We start from the raw sequence: 22,575 nt of genomic DNA, 5'->3' as shown, positions 1-22,575 counted from the left end.
ACTGAAGTTAAGCGCTGCCGCGCATGGTCGGCACTTGGATGGGTGACCATCCAGGCCGCCATGCGCTGTTGCAATTTTTCGGGGTGCACTCAGCCTCGTGAAGCCAATTGAGGAGCTACTCGACCGAATAGTAGCGGCTTCGGTCAAGAATGCCATCTTACGACCGGGAGAGCGGTGTGCTGACCACACGCTCCTCCTATCCGCATCCTCCACCGAGGATGACACGGAGTGCTTTTTTTTCTAATTTATTTTCTAGGACTTCAGACGATTTGGCACTCGGGGTGGAGCAGAGAATGTCAAGCAGTATTTAGCGCAAAAGGAACCTCGTGGCTCTGAAAAGTAGCTGTTATAAGACATAAGATCGTACCACCAAACAATCAACCATCAATCTTTAGACGTTGTGGTTAAGCAAGCAACAGTGGGGGTCTATTAACATTCTCATGTGCTTATGAACAGCTCCCATCATTCCCCCATCCCTCCTCCCCCATTTTTACAAATGATTAAAATTAAAGATTGTTTATCATTTTTAAAAGATTTTAAATTTTTTAAAAAAATCACGTCACATTACCCTAACGAATAAAGCTACAAAAGTGCCAAGTTGCTATCCCTTTCGCAAATACAGATACAATCGTACGCTATTTTATCATTGTGTAGATAGTCACTTGGTATATGGGAAATGAGACTTTCTAGGCGAATGTTATTACGTAAATCTTTTCGGGTTATCAGACGATTCTTGACGTCGTGTTGTGGCAACGTTTTGACGAGTTTTCTGTCCGTTATCTTCAGGCGAAGTGTGGAGTTCATGTCTGGTTCGTTTCTTTATAGACGCTGGACCGAAAACTCTTCTGCCGAGACCCCAACATGTGGACCATCTGCGAGCCTCTGGGAGAATTGTCACAGCAGGTGATGGGGGTTCCTCTGACGGGATGTAGGCGGTCCGGGCGTTGAATGCTGGAGCTGCCTGTCTAGTTTTCTCGGTGCCTGCACTGCTTTCACATCAGAGCATTTCTGACGTATTTTTGTTAACGTCTCACTCCACACGGAGCTCAGCTGGAAACTAGTGTCCCAGTGGACAAGATCGCCATATATTTCCACTGGCTCTTTGATGGCAACCCAGAACACCTTGGCGCGGTACAGCACGTTTGTCTTGTCAAAAACAAACCTGAGTTCTTCGTTGAAGCTGTGCTCTGCCGCTACAGATGTGTCGGTTTGTCTGAGACGAACGCCCCTCACCTATTCTCAACAGCGCTGTTAGATGCATTTGCAGCTAGACATATTTTATAGTAGCTTTTATAGTATATGTATCTCCTCTTTTTACCTAATGGCAAACTGAAGATGATCACTGTTGTCCTAAACCAGTTAAGTCAGCGTGAAATGCTCATATTGTGTTGTATAAAATATAAAAAACAAGAGAACATAGTCAATCTCCATGAACAGTTTGTCATATTTTCCCGATAATATTATTTAAAAGAAAAATTTACATAAACTGATAAACTGACGACAGTTGGTCAAATTGGCGTCCCTCAGTTTCTCTGCATGCATGACATCGTCCCACAAAGTTGTGTTGCACCCACTCGTATAACATAGGCGCTGTCCGATAAGTGTCACATCAGGGAGAGTTCTTGGTAGTAGGTACTCTTTAGTCTAGTCGTGTGTCACGTACACAAGACGTTTTATGTGATACCAAAAGAGATATCAAGTGGGGCAGATGAATGTAATGAAACACGACCTCATTATCCACCTATCAGCAAACGTCTGGCGCCAATGTTCGCTAGTATGATACGCAAAGTGCTCCTTCGTGCTGGTTCCACATAAATGCTTGGATCTCATGAGCGATATCTTCCAAAAAAGTGGCGGCTGTCTCTTCTACAGAAACAGAAAACTGTTGCAGTTAAGCAGGAGGGGAAGCAGTTATCTGTCTATTACTCAAACCCTAGAGGTCTTCGCGGATAAAAAAAATGCTAACCGCATATCTTTTGTAGGCACCTGCGGATATTAAAAATTTGTGTATTACATTAATCCATTCAACACGCCTGAGTTCTGACGATAGGCTTGCGCTTCGCCTAAATTTTTGTCGGATATCGTAATTTATTTTCCATTAATTAAGTACGTAAAAGCCATTCATAACCACATTTTACTACTACTTAGCCTGTCATATTCTTGATGCGTTTCCTAAGTTACAGTTAACTGACGTATTTACCGAAACATGTTTCCATTTTTATGCAGATCATTACCACAACATTGGGGAGTCGAATGAAGTCGTTACCAACAGTTTTATATTGCATACAGTCAAATGTTTCTAATGTAGTTCGTAATGAAATGTATGTTAATTCATCACAACATTACATTAACTTGCAACACTTCTCTATGTGATAAACGTTGCAATATACATTCTTGTAAATGTATTTAAGAAAAATATGAGAAACTGATTGGTTTTATACCGTAAAATATACGCTGGTGTACAAAACTTAAAGACGAAAGAAACTATCTGTTGTGGCTTGGCAAGACAGCCACGCCACTATGTGGAAGCCGAAAGGCACACGTTTAAGCTCACGCAGGCTGGCGTGAGGTCTGGAACAGGGCAAGGACTTTATAGTAGCAAAGAACGTACGTAGCTGCTGGAATACTTAACTTTAATCCACAACTGGTGAACATCGCTCTTGACGGTACATGTTTTACAGCATCAATAGTAACTGCTAATGGCGCCTTGCTAGGTCGTAGCAAATGACGTAGCTGAAGGCTATGCTAACTATCGTCTCGGCAAATGAGAGCGTAATTTGTCAGTGACCCATCGCTAGCAAAGTCGGCTGTACAACTGGGGCGAGTGCTAGGAAGACTCTCTAGACCTGCCGTGTGGCGGCGCTCGGTCTGCAATCACTGATAGTGGCGACACGCGGGTCCGACGTATACTAAAGCCCGTCTCACACGGAGCAAGATTCGCTGTAAGTTTCCTTGCTGGCTCGCGCGGCGGCTACCTTGCGGGCTCCGTCGTCTGCTAGCGGGCTACCTTGCTGGGAACCTTGTAAGATTTCCAGGATAGGTCCAGCGCTATTTTTCTTGCAAGGTTCCCTGCGTGCTACCTGCGTTGGCCAATCATGAGGCGTTTCGTTTGTGACGTCAGACGCGGAAAGCTTGGGCGGGAAGCCTTTGTTGATAGTTGCTTTTCTGCTGTTGTGAGGTGCGGTAGGAAGTTCTTATAATTATTAAATAATGGCACTGCAGTGGTCCAAGGAAGCGATTGAAACATTGATATGTACTTATATGGCAGAACAGTGTCTGTACGTCGTGAAAAGCGCAAACTATTATAATAAACACTTGCGTGCAGAGACACTAGAAAGAGTTGCAAATACTAATACATCCATTCATATGAAATTTGGAAATGATGTACGATCTTCTATCCTATAAAATAAAGTCGTATATAACAGTCATTATTGGTATATTTATAAAATCAAACAGTAATGAAATGGTGATACTTTTCAAACAAAAGTAGGTGTTATGTGAATTAACCTCAACTCTTTATGAAGCATGGAGAGCACACCTTTTTCCAGCGTTTCTCCTCTTAATACAGTTTTTCGTCCATTCTTTCTTTCTTCTTCTCTCATTAGCATGCATTTCTGTATCGTTTAGCACCAAAACAGCTAATAACGCCAGTTTGCTCTGAACATCTGTACCTGAAGCAGCCATCTTCGTCCGATACAACATGCAGCCGATCACAACACAACTAGCTGCCGATCTTGCACTGTGGGAGAGCTTCGGCATGCACGCCATCTCGCCAACTTGCGGCGAACCTTGCTCCGTGTGAGACGTGCTTAACGGACCGCGGCCGATTTAAAGGCTACCACCTAGCAAGTGTGGTGTCTGGCGGTGACACCACACTTTCGCTTGATGTGTCAATTTCAAGTAACATAACTCAATGAAACTTGGACCATGCACAGAAACAACTCCCAAAGTACTCTACAAAACATAACTGAAAGAAATACGCTATGAGGCCACAGAAATGACACTTTTATTCAAAGGCAATAATTAAATGACGTCCCGCGATTAGCGATGCTCTCCTGAACTTCACAAAAGGTGAAACATGATTCTTAACATGGAGTATGTATGTTCTACAATTTGCTCCTACGCTGGCCACAAGGCTGGTACTAAGTTCCTGTGGCAGGGCGTTGCATTTCTCCAAATGCACCAATGACCACCCCCGCACTTGTCAGCCGCGCTGGTGGAGCAACTGAAAGCCCTACCACATCAACTTGTGGCCAGCGTGAAAGCACATTGCAGAGTATGCATTGCCGTTCTTGGTGATCACACACGTACTAACAACTATGTACTGCCGTTTGTAATGTCCAGCGGACCGTCAGAAAACGCGGTCACTACCGTGCAATTATTATCTTTGAATAAGTTTCACTTCTGTTGGTCTCTCTGCGTATTTGTTTCAGTTACCTTCTGTACAATACGGCAACAGTTCTTTCTATGTATGGTCCCAGTTTCACCGATGTATGTTGCTTGGCGGGACACTTCAAACGAAAGTTATTTTCCTTCTTAAGTTCAGTACACCAGTGACTTTTGTAGAAGGATGTGCGTACCACCTCCTTCTGTATAAGCTGTTTACATTATCTTACACAAGCTGATTATCCCCGTAGTGTTTGTGTCATAAAACGAGAAAGTATTGAGCTAAATGCTGTAGTGTTAGGTCCGTCATTTCGAACTTGTCGTAAACCGAAATGACAGCAAGATAACAGACAACAGTACCAGCTCAGCTACCGAGGAACAATGCTATCACAGGTGAGGCACGTCAGGTGTTCCGTAGCGGCAGTTTACGTCGCAACACGCAAAGTGGAAGGCGGAAGGCTTGTGAAGCGACTCACCTCCCTCTCGTTGTTGCAGAAGCTGATGCCGAGGTTGGGCATCGCCCGCAGGATGGCGACGAGCGACTGGATCGTGTTGCTGTAGACGACGGGCCGGTACTGCTTGAAGTCTTCCGCCGTGAAGCCGCTCTCGTGGATGATCCTGCGCACAAGGGGGCAACAGTAAGCTCAGGTTACGTACACTAGAGTTGGAAAAAAGTAGCTGAATATACGGTTATTCAGAATTCACTGTTATCCTAACGTAAGAGCATTCTGTCGCCAACATATACAGGGTTATTACAAATGATTGAAGCGATTTCACAGCTCTACAATAACTTTATTATTTGAGATATTTTCACAATGCTTTGCACACACATACAAAAACTCAAAAAGTTTTTTAGGCATTCACAAATGTTCGATATGTGCCCCTTTAGTGATTCGGCAGACATCAAGCCGATAATCAAGTTCCTCCCACACTCGGCGGAGCATGTCCCCATCAATGAGTTCGAAAGCATCGTTGATGCGAGCTCGCAATTCTGGCACGTTTCTTGGTAGGGGAGATTTAAACACTGAATCTTTCACATAACCCCACAAAAAGAAATCGCATGGGGTTAAGTCGGGAGAGCGTGGACGCCATGACATGAATTGCTGATCTTGATCTCCACCACGACCGATCCATCGGTTTTCCAATCTCCTGTTTAAGAAATGCCGAACATCATGATGGAAGTGCGGTGGAGCACCATCCTGTTGAAAGATGAAGTCGGTGCTGTCGGTCTCCAGTTATGGCATGCGCCAATTTTCCAGAATGTCCAGATACACGTGTCCTGTAACGTTTTTTTCGCAGAAGAAAAAGGGGCCATAAACTTTAAACCGTGAGGCATCCAGAAGCTTTAAACTGCGCATACCATCGCCGAATGGAGTTAGCAGTTGGTGGATCTTTGTTGAACTTCGTCCTGAAGTGTCGTTGCACTGTTATGACTGACTGATGTGAGTGCATTTCAAGCACGACATACGCTTTCTCGGCTCCTGTCGCCATTTTGTTTCGCTGCGCTCTCGAGCGCTCTGGCAGCAGAAACCTGAAGTGCGGCTTCAGCCGAACAAAACTTTATGAGTTTTTCTACGTATCTGTAGTGTGTCGTGACCATATGTCAATGAATGGAGCTACAGTGAATTTATGAAATCGCTTCAATCATTTGTAATAGCCCTGTACTGTTCGTCTAACAAGTTCCAAGGCTGATTTTATTCCCGGTGTATAAGTGATGTCTGCGCATTAACTGCGTTGACAGCTTAACCTATCAACTATAAACAACAGGTATGCATTCGACCTGTCAGTTGTGAGCAGGCTGTGTTAAGTAGTGGACTGGAAGCCATAGTGTGTCAAGGTTGTTCTGTCACAAATCACAACGGACCAACATCTCCAAATCAGTTGTTTAAGACACTCTCCACAATGTGTTGAAGAAGAGAAGAGTGTACGTCCCGTACACCTAGACTCATGAACAACAACGACGCAAGGACACCTGCCGTGATATGAGTGAAATACAAAATGCGGACAACTGTTTTCTGGAAAAAATCATCACGGGTGACGAGAATATGTGTTATTAACACGAACCTACCACAAAACGACAAAGGGCAGAAATTCACTTGAAGGGTCAACGGGGACAGTTGAAAAATGTGTACCCCGATCGGGACTCGAAGCCGGGATCTCCTGCTTATAATTTCATAGAGACAGTTAAAGTCTGATGATGGCCTTGTAGGCGGAAAAACGGTTAACTGAATAAATTAATACTGTAAAACATACGAAATACAGTACTTTTCATTTATTATTGTGCTGTTCAAACACGAAAGGACGGAAGAATCAGTTAAGTCACAGATTTTTTTCACTCACCGGGGAGTGTCACTGATATGTTGAAAAACCTGAGCTAGCAGAACCTTAAACATCTCACGAAAACCTGCTTCAAAAACGGTAAGCATAACCTACAGAAATTCCTAATGTCCCTACGTATCGCTCCTGTTGAGGCCAACGATATTAGACTAATTATGGTACGCACAGAAACATCTGGGCAGTCATTGTTCTCACGCTCTATACGTGAATAGAAAGAAACCCTGACATATTGTACCACATTAAATACTACCAGTCATGGACTTCAAAATGCTTTGCTGAGTAAGTATATAGGGGCATCCAATAGGTAATGCAACACATTTTTCCCCTGGTAGTTTCGGTTGTAAAAATTCGGAATTTGTTGTGAGAGCTCGCGGAGTATTCCCGCTTCAGCCCCTATAGTACCATGAAGTTCCGATAGGTCGCAGCATTATACGTAGCCTTAAGAATGGCGTCATATCGGGGGAGCGTTCCAAGCAGAGCACTGGCACTGCTTTTCTTTTGGCAGATAACCAGAGTATCGCAGATATTCATAGGAGGTTTCAGAATGTCTACGGAGACCTGGCAGCGAACAAAAGCACGGTGAGTCGTTGTTCGAAGCCTCTGACATCATCACAAATGGCTCTGAGCACTATGGGACTTAACTACTGTGGTCATCAGTCCCCTAAAACTTAGAACTACTTAAACCTAACTAACCTAAGGACATCACACACATCCATGCCCGAGGCAGGATTCGAACCTGCGACCGTAGCGGTCACGCAGTTCTAGACTCTGTCCGCACATTTTAAGACTGCATTTTATACCGTGATGCAAGGGCAGAAGCACAAGTTGATGGTGATCTGCCCTGTGTTTTAGCTAATGATGAGACGTGTGTGTCTAGGGTTTTTAAGTTTTGTGATGTGTCTGGACTCTGGCCTAAACTTTTAGGCTGGAGGTTTTAGTGTATTGCAGAGTGGCTGACTCCTCCCTTTTTTTCCTTGCGGTCAGCCAGCCACTTCCATCTGCTACATTGTTTTAGCCCCCTCTCTCGTTTTCTTCCTGTGTTGTCCATGTTTTACTGCTGACGCCCTGCTTCATCCCACGCTTCGGTGTGGGTGAGCACATCTTTTCCGATGATTGTTTCCCGTGTTTTATGTTCCGTTTTATGTAAATATTCTGAGCTTTTTTTTTTTTTCTCCTTGACACCCGTCTCACTATGATACTGAACGGGCGCTGAAGACCTTGCTGCCGTGCGCCCACAAAACCCCTCTACCCTCTACCCTCTGTATCGCCTATAACCGCACGGCCACTCCGGCCGGCTGACATCATCACAGCTAGGTCGCGTAAACCTGTCCGATCTCCAACGTGGCAGCCGGTCACACACAGCTATGACTCCTGCATTCTTGGAACCTGCGGACTCTTTCATTCGAGGTGATCGACGGAGCATAATCAAACACCTCGCTGCACAACTGGACTTCTCTGTCGATATTGGTGACGTCAGAGAGGAGCGTGGACGGTGCTTCCTACAGCAGGGTTCTCACATTTTGTGACTTTCATCTGTCTGGCCCAATGAAGATTGCATTTCGCGGGAGTCAGTAAGTGGATGATGGGAAGGTTATTGATTTAGCAAGATGTACCATTAGAGTGGTACCATGTGGGCATACACACCCTCCCAATAAGGTGGCTTAAGGCCATCGCATTGAACGGAGCTTACGTTGCGAAATAATGTTTTGTAGCCCAAAGAGTGGGAGATAATATGGTGTATTGGAATCCTGAACGAAACCTATCTACTTTCGGAAAAAAAGTGTTGCATTACTTATTGGGCGCCCCTCGTATATACAGTCACTTCTCGTTACAATCTCTTCGTTTCACATACTGGTCATGACAATTTCTTCGTTGGTTTTGGATAGCAGACGTGGAAGACGGTTGAGGTGTTACAAGCTTTAAGCTTAAGAAAACTTATTACGTTTAACAGTGTAGAAAATAGCGCTCTGGGCACCCTATATAGAACAGGCAGTGATTTATTGAAGGGCACTGGCTACCAGTCGCGTGACCAGATTGCATGTTTGCCTTCGCCGTTCAGATTCCTCGTTATCATTTTATTCGATTCTGCTTAGTCAACAAGCGGAGAGATCGGATCATATCTGGTCATCACACGAACATTTTTTTGTAAGAGCACGAAATGAAATGTAGCCCATTTGTTATTCCTCTTGCTGAAGCTGCGTTTATCTTGCATACTACACAGAACTATAATCTTCTTCCTGGTTATTAACTGAATTAGATTCACAAAAGCGAAACAAAGGGGCGAAGTCAGTGAAGATGTAACGGCACAAGCCGGCCGTTGTGGCCGAGCAGTTCTAGGCGCTACAGTCTGGAACAGCGCGACCGCTACTGTCGCTGGTTCGAATCCTGCCTCGGGCATGGATGTGTGTGATGTCCTTAGGTTAGTTAGGTTTAAGTAGTTCTAAGTTCTAGGGGACTGATGACCTCAGATGTTAAATCCGATAGTGTTCAGAGCCATTTGAACCATTTGTAATGGCACTGAATGATATTAGCGATTTCCGTTTAGAAATGTTCACAACCGCCATATAACACACACGACTCGCACTGGGGAGGACGACGGTTCAAACACGCTTCCAGCCATCCTCATATAGGTTTTCCGTGATTTCCCTAAATTGCTTCAGGCAAATGCTGGGATGGTTCCTTTGGAAGGACACGGCCGACTTCCTTCCCTAATCCGATGAGCCAGATGACCTCGCTGTTTGATCTCCTCACCGAATCAACCAACTAATCACAATGTAACGAACACGTCGTGAGAAATTTATATTTCTTCCAAGACAGAATAAGTCGCGATCACTCGTCGAGTCCATTTTCTAGTATTTCTGTTCCCACTCACCCTGTGCGAAAGCATCTGGTAGCACTGTTCGGTTATCGTAGATGGAAGCATGAGAAATGTTGAGGTTTGACTGAAGTTGGAAGAGGTAGTTATATAGTCTAAAGGCTAGAGGTCTCCGCGGATGAGCCGCGTGGGGTAGCCGAGCGATCTATGGCGTCTTGTCACGGTCCGCGCGGCTCCCCCCGTCGGAGGCTCGAGTCCTCCCTCGGGCATGGGTGTGTGTGCTGTCCATAGTGTAAGTTAGTTTAAGTTAGATTAAGTAGTGTGTAGGCTTAGGGACCGATGACCTCAGCAGTTTGGTCTCATAAGACCTTACCGGAAATTTCCAATTTTCTCCGCGGATGAACATATACTTAGCTCTGCTTATACAGCTATGTACTTAACTGATCTGCAGTTCACACTTCAGTGTTCGAAAGCTTTGGTCCATTGAACCACTTTCAGAATATTTCTCTACAGTTCCACTTTCGAACGGAACGAGGGAAAAATGAACATCTAAATCTTTTCGTGCGAGATCTGATTTCTCTTATTTTATAACAATGGCAATTTCTCCCCATATAGGCGGGAGTCAACAAAATATTGTCGCATTCGGAGGAGGAATTCCGCGAAAAGATCTCGCTGCAACGACAAATCGTCTTTGTTTTAACGACTGCTGTCTCAACTCGCTTATATCCGTGAACTATCCTTCTTTGAACTCTTACGATGGTCTCCCCTGAACCTATCTGGTAACGATCTCATGCGGCACAGCAATACTCCACAAGACAGAAAAACGTACTGTATGCAGTCTATTTCGTGGATTTGTTAAATCTTATCCGACAATAAAAAAGTAGTCTTTTGTTCGCTTCCCAACAAGATTTTGTACGTGATGATTCCAGTTTAAGTTGTTCTTAATGGCAATTCCTAAGTATTCAGTTGAATCGACAATCTTTAAATTTGGCGTGTAGCCGAAATTTAACGGATTTTTTTAATATTCATGTCGAGGACCTCACACTTTGTATTGTTAAGTGTCAATTGCAACTTTCCGCACCATGCAGTCATCTGGTGTTAAATCATTCTGCAGTTCGTTTTGATCTTTTAACGTCTGTACTGCGAACAATCTAAGAAGTCTGCTCAAATTATCTCCTAAATCGCGTATGCAGGTTAAGAACAACACAAGGACTATAACACTGACTTGTGGAACCTCAGATATCACTTCTGTTTCATTAGATGCCTTACCATCATTTACTCCGTAATGTAACCTTTCTGACAGGAAATCACGTATCCAGTCGCACAATTGGGTAGATACTCCACAGGCATGTAATCTGATTAGAGGTTGCTTGTGATGAGTGGTGCCAAAGCCTTCTGTAAATACTGCGTGATCAAAAAGTCAGTATAAACTTGAAAACTGAATAACTCACGGAATAATGTAGATAGAGAGGTACAAATTGACACACATGCTTGGGATGATATGGGGTTTTATTAGAACCAAAAAAATACAAAAGTTCAAAAAATGTCCGACAGATGGCGCTTCATCTAATCAGAATAGCAATAATTAGCGTAACAAAGTAAGACAAAGCAAAGATGTTGTTCTTTACAGGAAATGCTCAATATGTCCACCATCATTCCTCAACAATAGCTGTAGTCGAGGAATAATGTTGTGAACAGCACTGTAAAGCATGTCCGGAGCTATGGCGAGGCATTGGCGTCGGATGTTGTCTTTCAGCATCCCTAGAGATGTTGGTCGATCACGATACACTTGCGACTTCAGGTAACCCCAAAGCCAATAATCGCACGGACTGAGATCTGGGGACCTGGGAGGCCAAGCATGACGAAAGTGGCTGCTGAGCACACGATCGTCACCAAACGACGCGCGCAAGAGATCTTTCACGCGTCTAGCAATATGGGGGTGGAGCGCTATCCTGCATAAACATCGTACGTTCAACAGGTATTTATCAGATAGGCTGGGGATGATGCGATTCTGTAACATATCGACGTACCTCTCACCCGTCACGGTAGCAGTTACGAAACCAGAATCACGCATTTCCTCGAAGAAAAAAGGCCCGATATTGATAGAGGTGGTAAATCCAACCCATACCGTGACTTTCTCGTCGTGCAATGGAGTTTCCACGACAGTTCTAGGACTTTCGGTAGCCCAAATTCTGCAGTTGTGGGCGTTGACAGACCCTCGGAGCGTGAAATGAGCTTCGTCGGTCCACAACACGTTACTCAACCAATTGTCATCTTCCGCCATCTATTGAAACGCCCACACCGCAAATGCCCTTCGCTTCACTAAATCGCCAGGTAACAGTTCATGATGCCGATTGATTTTGTATGGATAGCATCGGAGGGTACGCCGCAGTGCCAACCAAACAGTAGTGTATGGAATGCCGGTGCGACGTGCGACTGCACGAGCGTTGACTTCCCCATGTATAGACGAACCCGCTACAGTCTCCATTTCTTCCTGAACTGTCTCAGCAGCATTACGCCTTGTGCTCGGTCGGCCACTACGGGGTCTATCATCTAAACAACCCGTGGCTTCGAACTTCGATATCGTTCTCGCCACAGCTGCATTTGTCAACGGAACTTTACCCGTTCGAATCCCTTTCCTATGGCGATAGGATCGTAACGCTGAACTAGCACATTCCCCATCCTCATAATACAGCTTCACTAAAAGCGCCTTTTCAGGTAACGTCAACATGCTGCGACTGCTGGCGCATCTGATTCTCTCTCTCATTACAGCTTCTTTTATACACGATTGTCATGCGCAGTCACTGATGTTTTGCTGTCCAGCGCCATCTGTCGGACATTTTGTGAACTTCTTTTGTTCTAATAAAACCCCATGTCATTCCAAGCATGTTTCAATTTTTACCCCTCTATCTACATTATTCCGTGGTTTATTAAGGTTTCAAATTTATACTGACTTTTTGATCACCCGGTATAAAACCACAGAAGTAATCTGAGATCCCATGTCGATAGCATTGCTTACTTCGTGTGAAGAAAGAGATAGTTGTGTTTCTTAAGAACGATATTATCCGAATCAGTGCCGGTTATGTGTCAATTAATCGTTTTCTTCCAATTATTTCATAATGTTGGCCACGCAATATGCATTCTAAAATCGTACTACTAACTGCTGCTAAGAATATAGATCTGCAATTCAACGATTACTTCTATTTCCTTTCTTGTGCGTTGGTGTGACCTGTGCAACTTTCCAGTCTACATGTGCGGATCTATGGTCGAGGGAGTGGTTTTGTATGATTGTTAAAAATAGAGGGAGCTGTTTAATCAGTAGACTTCGAGAGAAGTTCGCATCAGCAGCATTGTTTACGCTACACGTGTGCGCTCGGAGGTGCCAAAGATCAGACACTTTCAGGCACAGGCCTACGCTAGAAGACACGGCAGACAAGCCACTTATGATTTATTCTGGCTTTCAGACGCTTTGGTTAATTAATTCTGGAAGAATTAACTTTATTGAGAGATTTAAGTTGCTTAGCTACATCGAGGACATTTACCAAACTATGAGGGCAGCTGTTCTTGATTGGAATTCTTGAAATTTTACTCCATCTTCTTTGGTAAGGAGTTTCGGAAAACAGTGTTCAGTAATTCCGCTTTAGCAGCTCTGTTGTCGGTAACATTATGACTGCTGTAACGCAGCGAAGGTATTAATCGGGTCTTACCGCTTGTCTACTTTACATAGGATCAGCATCTCTCTGGATTTTCGCCTGATTCCGAGACAGAGCCTCGTTGTTGAAACTTTAAAAAGTATCTCGCATTGAAATTACTGCTTAAAACTTAAAGGCCAGCGGCAGTACTACGATTGTAGAATATTTTTGCACTACAAGCGCTCGAAAACAATGATTGATATTGTTTGAGTCGTGCCTAAATACCGCTACTTTGGATTGAATGTGCAGTTCCCTCCACACAGACTGCGTTACGTCTGAAGCATTCCTCTTTCTATTTACATTAACAGAGATTAGTTGTGTAATATTCGAAAGCTGCCACATAGTGATATGATAGCTTCTGTAGGACACTCCATCCACTGGAATCTTCGTTTCATTGTCTCACACATGTTTGTGACATTAAAAACGTTCAGTGTAAGATCAGTGATGCGATTACCGTTTCTCTTAAAAATATTTGCGAGCACAAAAGAAAAAAGGCTCTGAGGACTATGGGACTTAACTGCTGTGGTCATCAGTCCCCTAGAACTTAGAACTACTTAAACCTACTAACCTAAGGACATCACACACATCCATGCCCGAGGCAGGATTCGAACCTGCGACCGTGGTGGTCGCGCGGTTTCAGACTATAGCGCCTACAACCGCTCGGCCACTCCGGCCGACTTTTGCGAGCACACAATGCAGAGCTTATTACAGTGAGAAGTTCAACACGTTAACATGATTTAACCTTACGGTGAATTAACGTTCATTTGATAACCGAACTATATGAGTAATATTTAACATTATGCAAGACGTGACAAGAACTCTTGAAACGATTTCGTCTGAGTTCCCAGTGTTGAAGAAATAATCCGTAAAAAATTTCAGAAAATCCGTTCCAGGAATTACGATAGAAAGATGCAACTTACAAGAACGTATCAAGAATATGGCTCGCTATGTTGAGTTAAAATGAGGTCATGAACGGCCTCTACGTTATTAGTTTGTTGTTGTTCTTGTTGTTGCGTTCTTGAGGCCAAAGTCTAATGTGACGCACATCTCAACGTTTCTCTATCATGTTCAGTCTTCTTCATCTCTCCGTAACTATTGCAGCCTATATCTATCTGAAACTGCCTCCTGTCCGGAACCGCGCTGCTGCTACGGTCGCAGGTTCGAATCCTGCCTCGGGCATGGATGTGTGTGATGTCCTTAGGTTAGTTAGGTTTAAGAAGTTCTAAGTCTAGGGGACTGATGACCTCAGATGTTAAGTCCCATAGTGCTTAGAGCCATTTGAACCATTTTCTGTTCTGGAGCTTTAGTCTCTCTCTACAATGTTTACCCACATTTTTAGGAGGTCTCTTTTTATTACTTTTTTCTTTATATGTATGCGTAAATACACACTCAAGGGAAAAAAAGGGACGCACCACGAAAGACTTAACGGATATCGGTAGATGTAATGTACATGTACAGAAAAGAAATAACAGTTTCAGAAAAATTGGATGATTTATTCGAGAGAAAGAGCTTAACAAACTGAGCAGATCAATAACATGTTGGTTCACCTCAGACCCTTATAAGCAGTTATTCGGCTTGGCACTGACAGAGTTCTTGGATGTTCTCCTGAGGGATATCGTGCCAAATTCTCTCCAATTGCCGGCCGGGGTGGCCGAGCGGTTCTAGGCGCTTCAGTATGGAACCGCGCGGCCGCTATGGCGCAGGTTCTAATCCTGCCTCGGGCATGGATGTGTGTGATGTCCTTAGGTTAGTTAGGTTTCAGTAGTTCTAAGTTCTAGGGGACTGATGACTTTAGATGTTAAGTCCCATAGTGCTCTGAGCCATTTGAACCATTCTCTCCAATTGGCGCGTTAGATCTTTAAAACCCCGAGCAGGTTGGAGGGCTCTGACCATAATGCTCCTAATGTTCTCAATTGGGGAGAGGTCCGGCGACCTTGCTGGACAAGACAGGGTTTGGCAAGCACGTAGAGAAGCGACAGAAACTCTCGCCGTGTGCGGACGGGTATTATCTTGCTGAAACGTAAGCTCAGAATGACTTGCTATGATTGGCAGCGAAAAGGGGTGTAAAATATCGTCGTCGTGCCGCTGTGCTGTAAGGGTACAGTGGATGACAACCAAAGGTGTCTTGCCACGAAAAGATGTGTCACTCCAGAACATCACTCGTGACTTTGGGGCCGTGTGCCGGCCGACAGTCAAGTTGGTATCCCACAGCTGTCCGGGACGTCTCCAGACTTGAGTTCGCTGGTCATCGTAGCTAAGTTCGAAGCGGGAGTCATGACTGACGACAGTTCTACTCCTGCCAGTGAGATTCCAGGCCGAATGTGCCCGACACCGCTGAAAACGGGCTCGATAGTGTAAAGAGGTCAATGGTAGTCGACCCAACCTCTGCGTTGAGCTCAGGCCGCCTTTCTGTGAGCTGCATATTAATGGCCATTGTGGTCACTGAAGCAGCAGTTTGCACGGCTTCTTTGAGCCCAACTAAACGTCCTGTCTCAAATGCTGACATCTACGTATGCTGTTGGCGCACCTCTTTGCGAGACATAGTTACTGTACAACTGAATACACGAATCAAATTCGCAAAGATTTTATACTGTTGTAAGCATATTGTCATATCGCTGGCTTGGTTGCGGAGTATTTTGCGAGCGACTGCACTTTTTGCAGAGTCGAGCACGGGACTCGGAGCTGTTATGCCGTGCTGTCGGTAGCTCTACTTGTACAGGGAATTGTTATGGAAGTTCAAGTGTTGCTACAAGTGCTATAGTAATGAGATATGGAAGTTGTTTCAGTGAAAATCGCGCAAAGAAGTAATTAAATATGAGCAGTGCCACCGATAACGTTTCTGAGAGTATCCGCCAGTTTGCGGGTCGTACCATACATCGGTAATCCGCGGCGTGTTCGGCCTCCTGGAATGAACTAATGTGAATCAGTAAAAAAATAGTTGCCACAAATGAGTTCAATCAAGCGCAAGTGTCTCCTTGCGAGTGTGAGAACGTGCGTTCGGTCATCGCGTTCCGAATCATTAACAATCAGCCGCACCGCGACGGTTAAGCGCACGCTCGTACAAGTGAGAACCGAGAACCGAAAATTTAACTTTATGAACAGTGCTATACGGGGTGTTCAGAAATCTCTCCGCAGTGCCGTATGATTGTTAGCTGCGTGTGCCGTATGCCGCAGTGAATGCACCGAAATGAAACTCAGTGAAATACAAGTTATTTATTTACTGAATATTCATTCTTACTTACAAATTTTCACATTAACAGTTGAAAGTGTCCTCCCTGTTGTTGAATACACACTTCAATTCGACTAATCATGTTTCCAAACACAAACCGTAACATTTCTTCTGTAACAGAAGGAGTGAAAGTGGATATTGCAGTTTTTAATTCATCGATGGATTTTGGACGGTTTTTCTGGACTGTTGCTTTCGCTGCACCCCAGAAGAAAAAGTCAGGTGGTGTTAGGTCAGGCGGTCGTGGAGGCCAAAGTCCCTGTGAAATTATGCGATCACCAAAAACATCGGCCGCGCGGGGTTAGTCGAGCGGTCTCAGGCGCTGCAGTCATGGACTGTGCGGCTCGTCCCGGCGGAGATTCGAGTACTCCCTCGGGCATGGGTGTGTGTGTTTGTCCTTAGGAAAATTTAGGTTAAGTAGTGTGTAAGCTTAGGGACTGATGACCTTAGCAGTTAAGTCCCATAAGATTTCACACACACACACACACACACACACACACACACACACCAAAAACATCAGCAAGCAGTGACATTGAAACACGAGCTGCATGCGCGGTTGCACCATCTTGTTGAAAATAACCGTTCAGTATTTCACTTAACACAAGTTCCCCTATGAATGAGTACAGAATATGTTAGGGGAGTCCACTTGAAGGGAAGTAACCCAGGCAGGCGAACAATCATAACGGCACGCCCAGCTAACAATCATACGGCACTGCGGAGAGACTTTTTTAACGCCCCGTATTATTACCAGTGTAAAGGAGGACTGGTACCAGATATCTGTGTATGCGAGACGAGCGTAAGAACTTTTCGCTCGATCATTCGGCTTCCTCATCATCAACAATCACCCGCGTCGCGTCGGTTACGCGTACGCTCGTCCAAGTGATATTGTGGACCGATAATCATCAAGAATGTTAATTGGGATACACACTCATGACTTAGAATGTAAACAGCGCAACCTGCGATTTTCTTATCGTCTCAGAATATAGTTGTTCATACCAGACGTAGGACAGTGTTGTGTTTAATGTTGAGTGGCTCCCCTAAATCGGCTTGCAGATTTAGAAACATAATTTCAGGCAAGCCAGCAGCAGTGTGGAGCAGAACAATAAGACGGCCATGGGAGTATCAGGTACGTGGTGTGGACAGGGTGCACAGTCAGAAGCGAGATTCTAGTTTAAGGGACCCCAGCCATTAGTACCCCCAGGCGTTTTACACCCTGGTATCGATATGTCCCCTGATTACTGTCCTTGCCAGCTGCGCGGTGAAATTGCGTCGCAGCGCCACACTTCTATCCATCGGCCGCCAAAATTTTGCGTTTCCGTCGATACCTGCATGAAAACCAATTTGTGACAGTTTTCAATAATACTTCATGGCGCATCGGTTTTTCCTCTTAGAGTGTACTTGCATAGATCTCTGAATTTGTTATTGCACTTTGTAACACTCCGGTTTAATCTACTGACTTATCCCGCTCGATCGGGATCTGATAGCAGCCCAAATAGATAATAATTAATGTGACCGTGTACCTAATGGGCTGGCAATCGGATTGGACTGCTACGGAGATGTTACATTCCATTTTGTCCTTCTCAAATGCTGTAATAAAGAAATGTCTGGTGCCAAGAAGAACGACAACACAGCTTCATTAATCAACAACCTATATTCATCACAAAAACACAAAGTAAGGAGACAGCCACTGCCTTCGTCGTACAGAATTAATAACGGCTAATCTCAGCACAGGCCCTTTAGTTATTCATTATCGTCACACGCAATTTCAATCATTGTAATCCAACACTACAATCCAACACTGCAATCCAAATGATGCCGGCGCGGTGGACGCGTAATTACAATATCGGCACAAAAATATCACTGAATCACACTAGTAATTATACTTTTTCACTTTCCCGTATATTTCTAACACAAAGGGGTTAAACCACGGCGATGGCCACTCCCTTTGTCGGTACGGTCTTGCATTCCAGCAACAGACTCCACCCGGCTCGGCCCGCAGCGCGTACCACACACTCTACTGTCTCAACACTCGCTCTCGCTCTCGCAACCCGACACACACTATCGATTGTTTGTCCTGTCGACCTGTGCTGTCGCAAAACTTATAGTAAGGGCCTACGGACCCCTTACAACTTTCAGTCTGATATTTTGATCAACGTTGTATCTTTCCACATTTTCCCAGTTTATGTGCGTCCTTATCTGTGAAACCGTTAAGAAGAATAAGGTAACGGCAAACACGTGAAGGCACTATCGGCCTGATTGAAAGTAGAGTGCAGCGTCTCTATACGCAGCGGTGCTAGGCGGAGGAGAGAGGTGGCCCATCACCCTGACCGCCTTTTACTCCTGGGAAAGATCCCCGGTACTCAGTTTGATAGCAGGCCGAGTGGACCTGGCGCCGTCGTGAAGGGGTGCTCCTATCCGGGATTGAACATGGGACCTCCAAAAGTAGAGCGAGGTGTTCTGCCCACTACAACACCAAAGACCCGACATCAAGAACAACAAAACGTTGTAACGCCGCTTCCTTTGGACGCAAAGGTGAAAATATAAAAATAGCACCCAAAACCCAATACAATCCCCAAACCCAAGATCCAAATTTCATTAAAAAAAAATCAAAGTCCCACTGTGATAGCATGACTTGAATAGTAGCAAATATAGTGAAGAGAAACAATGTAAAAAGAAATAGAAAAGAAATCCAGTATAAAGTAACTTACTATTTTTGAAAAAGGAAGTAAAATAGAATCCCTTTTGTATCAAACTGAAGTAAAAGTAGACCGCAAAGTAGTGTACTTATAGATCACGGAGCAGAACAAGTGGCTTCAAAGAATACTCCTAGTGAGTACTCTTTGAGGATACCGCGGAATACAGAAGATAGAGTTATACATTGTTAATGTGCTTCTAGAGCTTGCTTGATCGTGTCGTAACTTAACTTGTGCTCTTGTACGCAGGCGATACAAGATTGTTTCTACATTTTGGAGATTTACGATCTACTAGAAATCATTAAGCTTGAAATAGGTAGATCAGCAACTTTGAGTATACCATTAAGTAATGTCAAGATAGGAAAAGATTCGAAATATGTCTTAAATTTATTATTATCAATGGAAGACTGCACTTTGTCCCAAAGTGATAGACTGTTAGTAATTTAACGAAAAAGGAAGTGAATATTCGTATTGAATTGTGAGAAAGTACTTAGATTTTGTTAAAGCAACTGGTGAAATCTGAATCTTATGGCAAACTCTTTGACTGAAATTTACGTAACTAATTCCACCCAGCTTACAATGATAGGAGCAGCTTACACTATACTAAACCAGCATAAGGTGAATTTACCGTGTTTGACATTTATTTGAAACCAAATAATATTTCGTGGTTACGAAACACGAAACATTTTATCAGTGCAACGATACAGATTAATAATATATATATATATATATATATATATATATATATATATATATATATATATATATATATATATATACTACTACAGGCCATTAAAATTGCTACACCAAGAAGAAATGCAGATCATAAACGGGTATTCATTGGACAAATATATTATACTAGAACTGGCATGTGGTTACATTTTCACGCAATTTGGGTGCATAGGATCCCGAGAAATCAGTACCCAGAACAACAACCTCTGGCCGTAATAACGGTCTTGATGCCTGGGCATTGAGTCACACAGAGATTGGATGGCGTGCACAGGTACAGCTGCCCATGCAGCTTCAACACGATACCACAGTTCATCAAGAGTAGTAACTGGCGTATTGTGACGAGCTAATTGCTCGGCCACCATCGACCAGACGTTTTCAGTTGGTGAGAGATCTGGAGAATGTGCTGTCCAGGGCAGCAGTCGAACATTTTCTGTATCCAGAAAGGCCCGTACAAGAACTGCAACACACTGTCGTGAATTATCCTGCAGAAATGTAGTGTTTCTCAGGGGTCAAATGAAGGGTAGAGCCATGGGTCGTAACGCATCTGAAATGTAACCTCTACTGTTCAAAATGCCGTAAATGCGAACAAGAGGTGACCGAGACGTGTAACCAAAGGCACCCCAAACCATCACGCCAGGTGATACGCCAGTATGGCGATGACGAATACACGCTTCCAATGTGCGTTCACCGCGATGTCGCCAAACACGGATGCGACCATCATGATGCTGTAAACAGAACCTGGATTCATCCGAAAAAATGACGTTTTGCCATTCGTGCACCCAGGTTCGTCGTTAAGTACACCATCGCAAGCGCTCCTGTCTGTGATGCAGCGTGGTCTCCGAGCGGATAGTTCATGGTGCTGCAAACGTCGTCGAACTGTTCGTGCAGATGGTTGTTGTCTTCAAACATCCCCATCTGTTGACTCAGGGGCCGAGATGCGGCTGCACGATCTGTTACAGCCATGCGGATAAGATGCCTGCCATCTCGACTGCTAGTGATACGAGGCCGTTGGGAACCAGCACGGCGTTCCGTATTACCCTTCTGAACCCACCGGTTCCATATTCTGCTAACAGTCTTTGGATCTCGACCAACGCGAGCAGCAATGACGCGATACGATAAACCGCAATCGCGATAGGCTACAATCCGACCTTTATCAAAGTCGGAAACGTGATGGTACGCATTTCTCCTTCTTACACGAGGCATCAAAACAACGTTTCACCAGGCAAGGCCGGTCAACTGCTGTTTGTGTATGAGAAATCGGTTGTAAGCGTTCCTCATGTCAGCACGTTGTAGGTGTCGCCATCGGCGCCAACCTTGTGTGAATGCTCTGAAAAGCTAATCATTTGCATATCACAGCATCTTCTTCCTGTCGGTTAAATTTCGCGTCTGTAGCACCTCATCATCGTGGTTTAGCAGTTTCAATGGCCAGTAGTGTATATATATATATATTCTTTGCCGCCCTAAAAAAAGTTGTCGTACTGATTCAGACTATTTAGCTTACGAAAACTGCAAACGAGAAACTACTGCTGTATACAGACGGTAACCATGATTATTGCAATAATAGCATCTTGTATGCATCTACGTGGAGCCGTGCTTGTACACGTCGGGGAGCATATGATTATTTGAGCTGGCCGGTACAATTAATACACACTCAGCGGAATGTAGTGCAGCAGGATTGACTCCGTTTGTAGCGTTCCTCATCACTCAGTATACAGACATTCTACCGGTAGCTGGTCGGAGCACGAACTTCATCAACAAACATTTTCAATAAAAGGAGCAGTTACAACGTGTAAATCCAAACGAACGGAGTGATATTATGTGTATACGCTGCCATACTCACTTTTTCTAGGTAACTATCTTTCTGTTGATTTACATTCGCGAGATCGTGTTCTCCTTTCGTGGCGGTATTGAAGTGCGCCTTTTTTTTACATAGATAAACACTAGACAATAGCTTAAAAAGCAGGGAACTACATTACTGTCTGTAAATATTGTAACACCATTAGGACCAGACCAAAAAAGTTGCCCACCGACCGTATCCCTCAAATATTCGACGGGCATGTCAGGTAAATGTGAAGGACATGGTGGCAGTGGTACCTGTAGTTCTTCGAAAAAGGCTTGCAAAATCTTCACCACATTTGGCTGGCTATTGTTCTGCTGAATTATGATGTGTGAAGCTGGATACAGGAGGGACAGTGGCTCAGGCTCCAAGACTCCCCTGATGTAGCTACCGCTGTTCAAATTGCCCTCAATACGTAGGAGGCGACATTACACATCATAGCAAATGGCGCCCCAAACCATCATACTTGGTGCTTGTCCGTTATTCTCTTCAACAGCCCAGTCTGTTCACTTGCGTTCATCACGGTAGCGTCTTACATGCGCGCAGCCATCACTGCAGGACACATAGGAGTGGGATTCTTCCGAAAACAATACATTTTGCCACTCAGCACAAGTAACGGCGTTCACCTGCCTTTTAAGTCTGAGGCGTTGGTGGTTTCTAGGTATATGAAGCTGATGCAATAGCATGTGCGCTAGAGATTAGAAATGGAGCGAGTACGAGTCTAATGCTGCGGGTTGCATACTTCATAAATCAAGGTGCAACAGCTACATCGCTGCTAACGGGCTTTCTTCGTTGACACTGTAGTTCTGCTACATCTACATCTACATTTATACTCCGCAAGCCACCCAACGGTGTGT

At 44.4% G+C, this 22,575-nt stretch overlaps 1 protein-coding gene across 1 annotated transcript in view; it reads right to left on the bottom strand.

Moving 5' to 3' along the window:
* The window catches only part of LOC124615421 (guanine nucleotide-binding protein G(o) subunit alpha), a 533,614-nt gene that overhangs the window by 308,371 nt on the left and 202,668 nt on the right, over nucleotides 1-22,575 (bottom strand). The window contains exon 3 of the mRNA XM_047143294.1: nucleotides 4,863-5,004. Coding sequence (XP_046999250.1) covers nucleotides 4,863-5,004 — 142 coding nt within the window. The remainder of the gene's footprint in view (nucleotides 1-4,862; nucleotides 5,005-22,575) is intronic.

This window comes from Schistocerca americana, chromosome 5 (genome assembly GCF_021461395.2).
Source record: "Schistocerca americana isolate TAMUIC-IGC-003095 chromosome 5, iqSchAmer2.1, whole genome shotgun sequence".
Classification (NCBI taxonomy): domain Eukaryota; kingdom Metazoa; phylum Arthropoda; class Insecta; order Orthoptera; family Acrididae; genus Schistocerca; species Schistocerca americana.
This window is presented reverse-complemented; position numbering and strand designations above follow the sequence as displayed.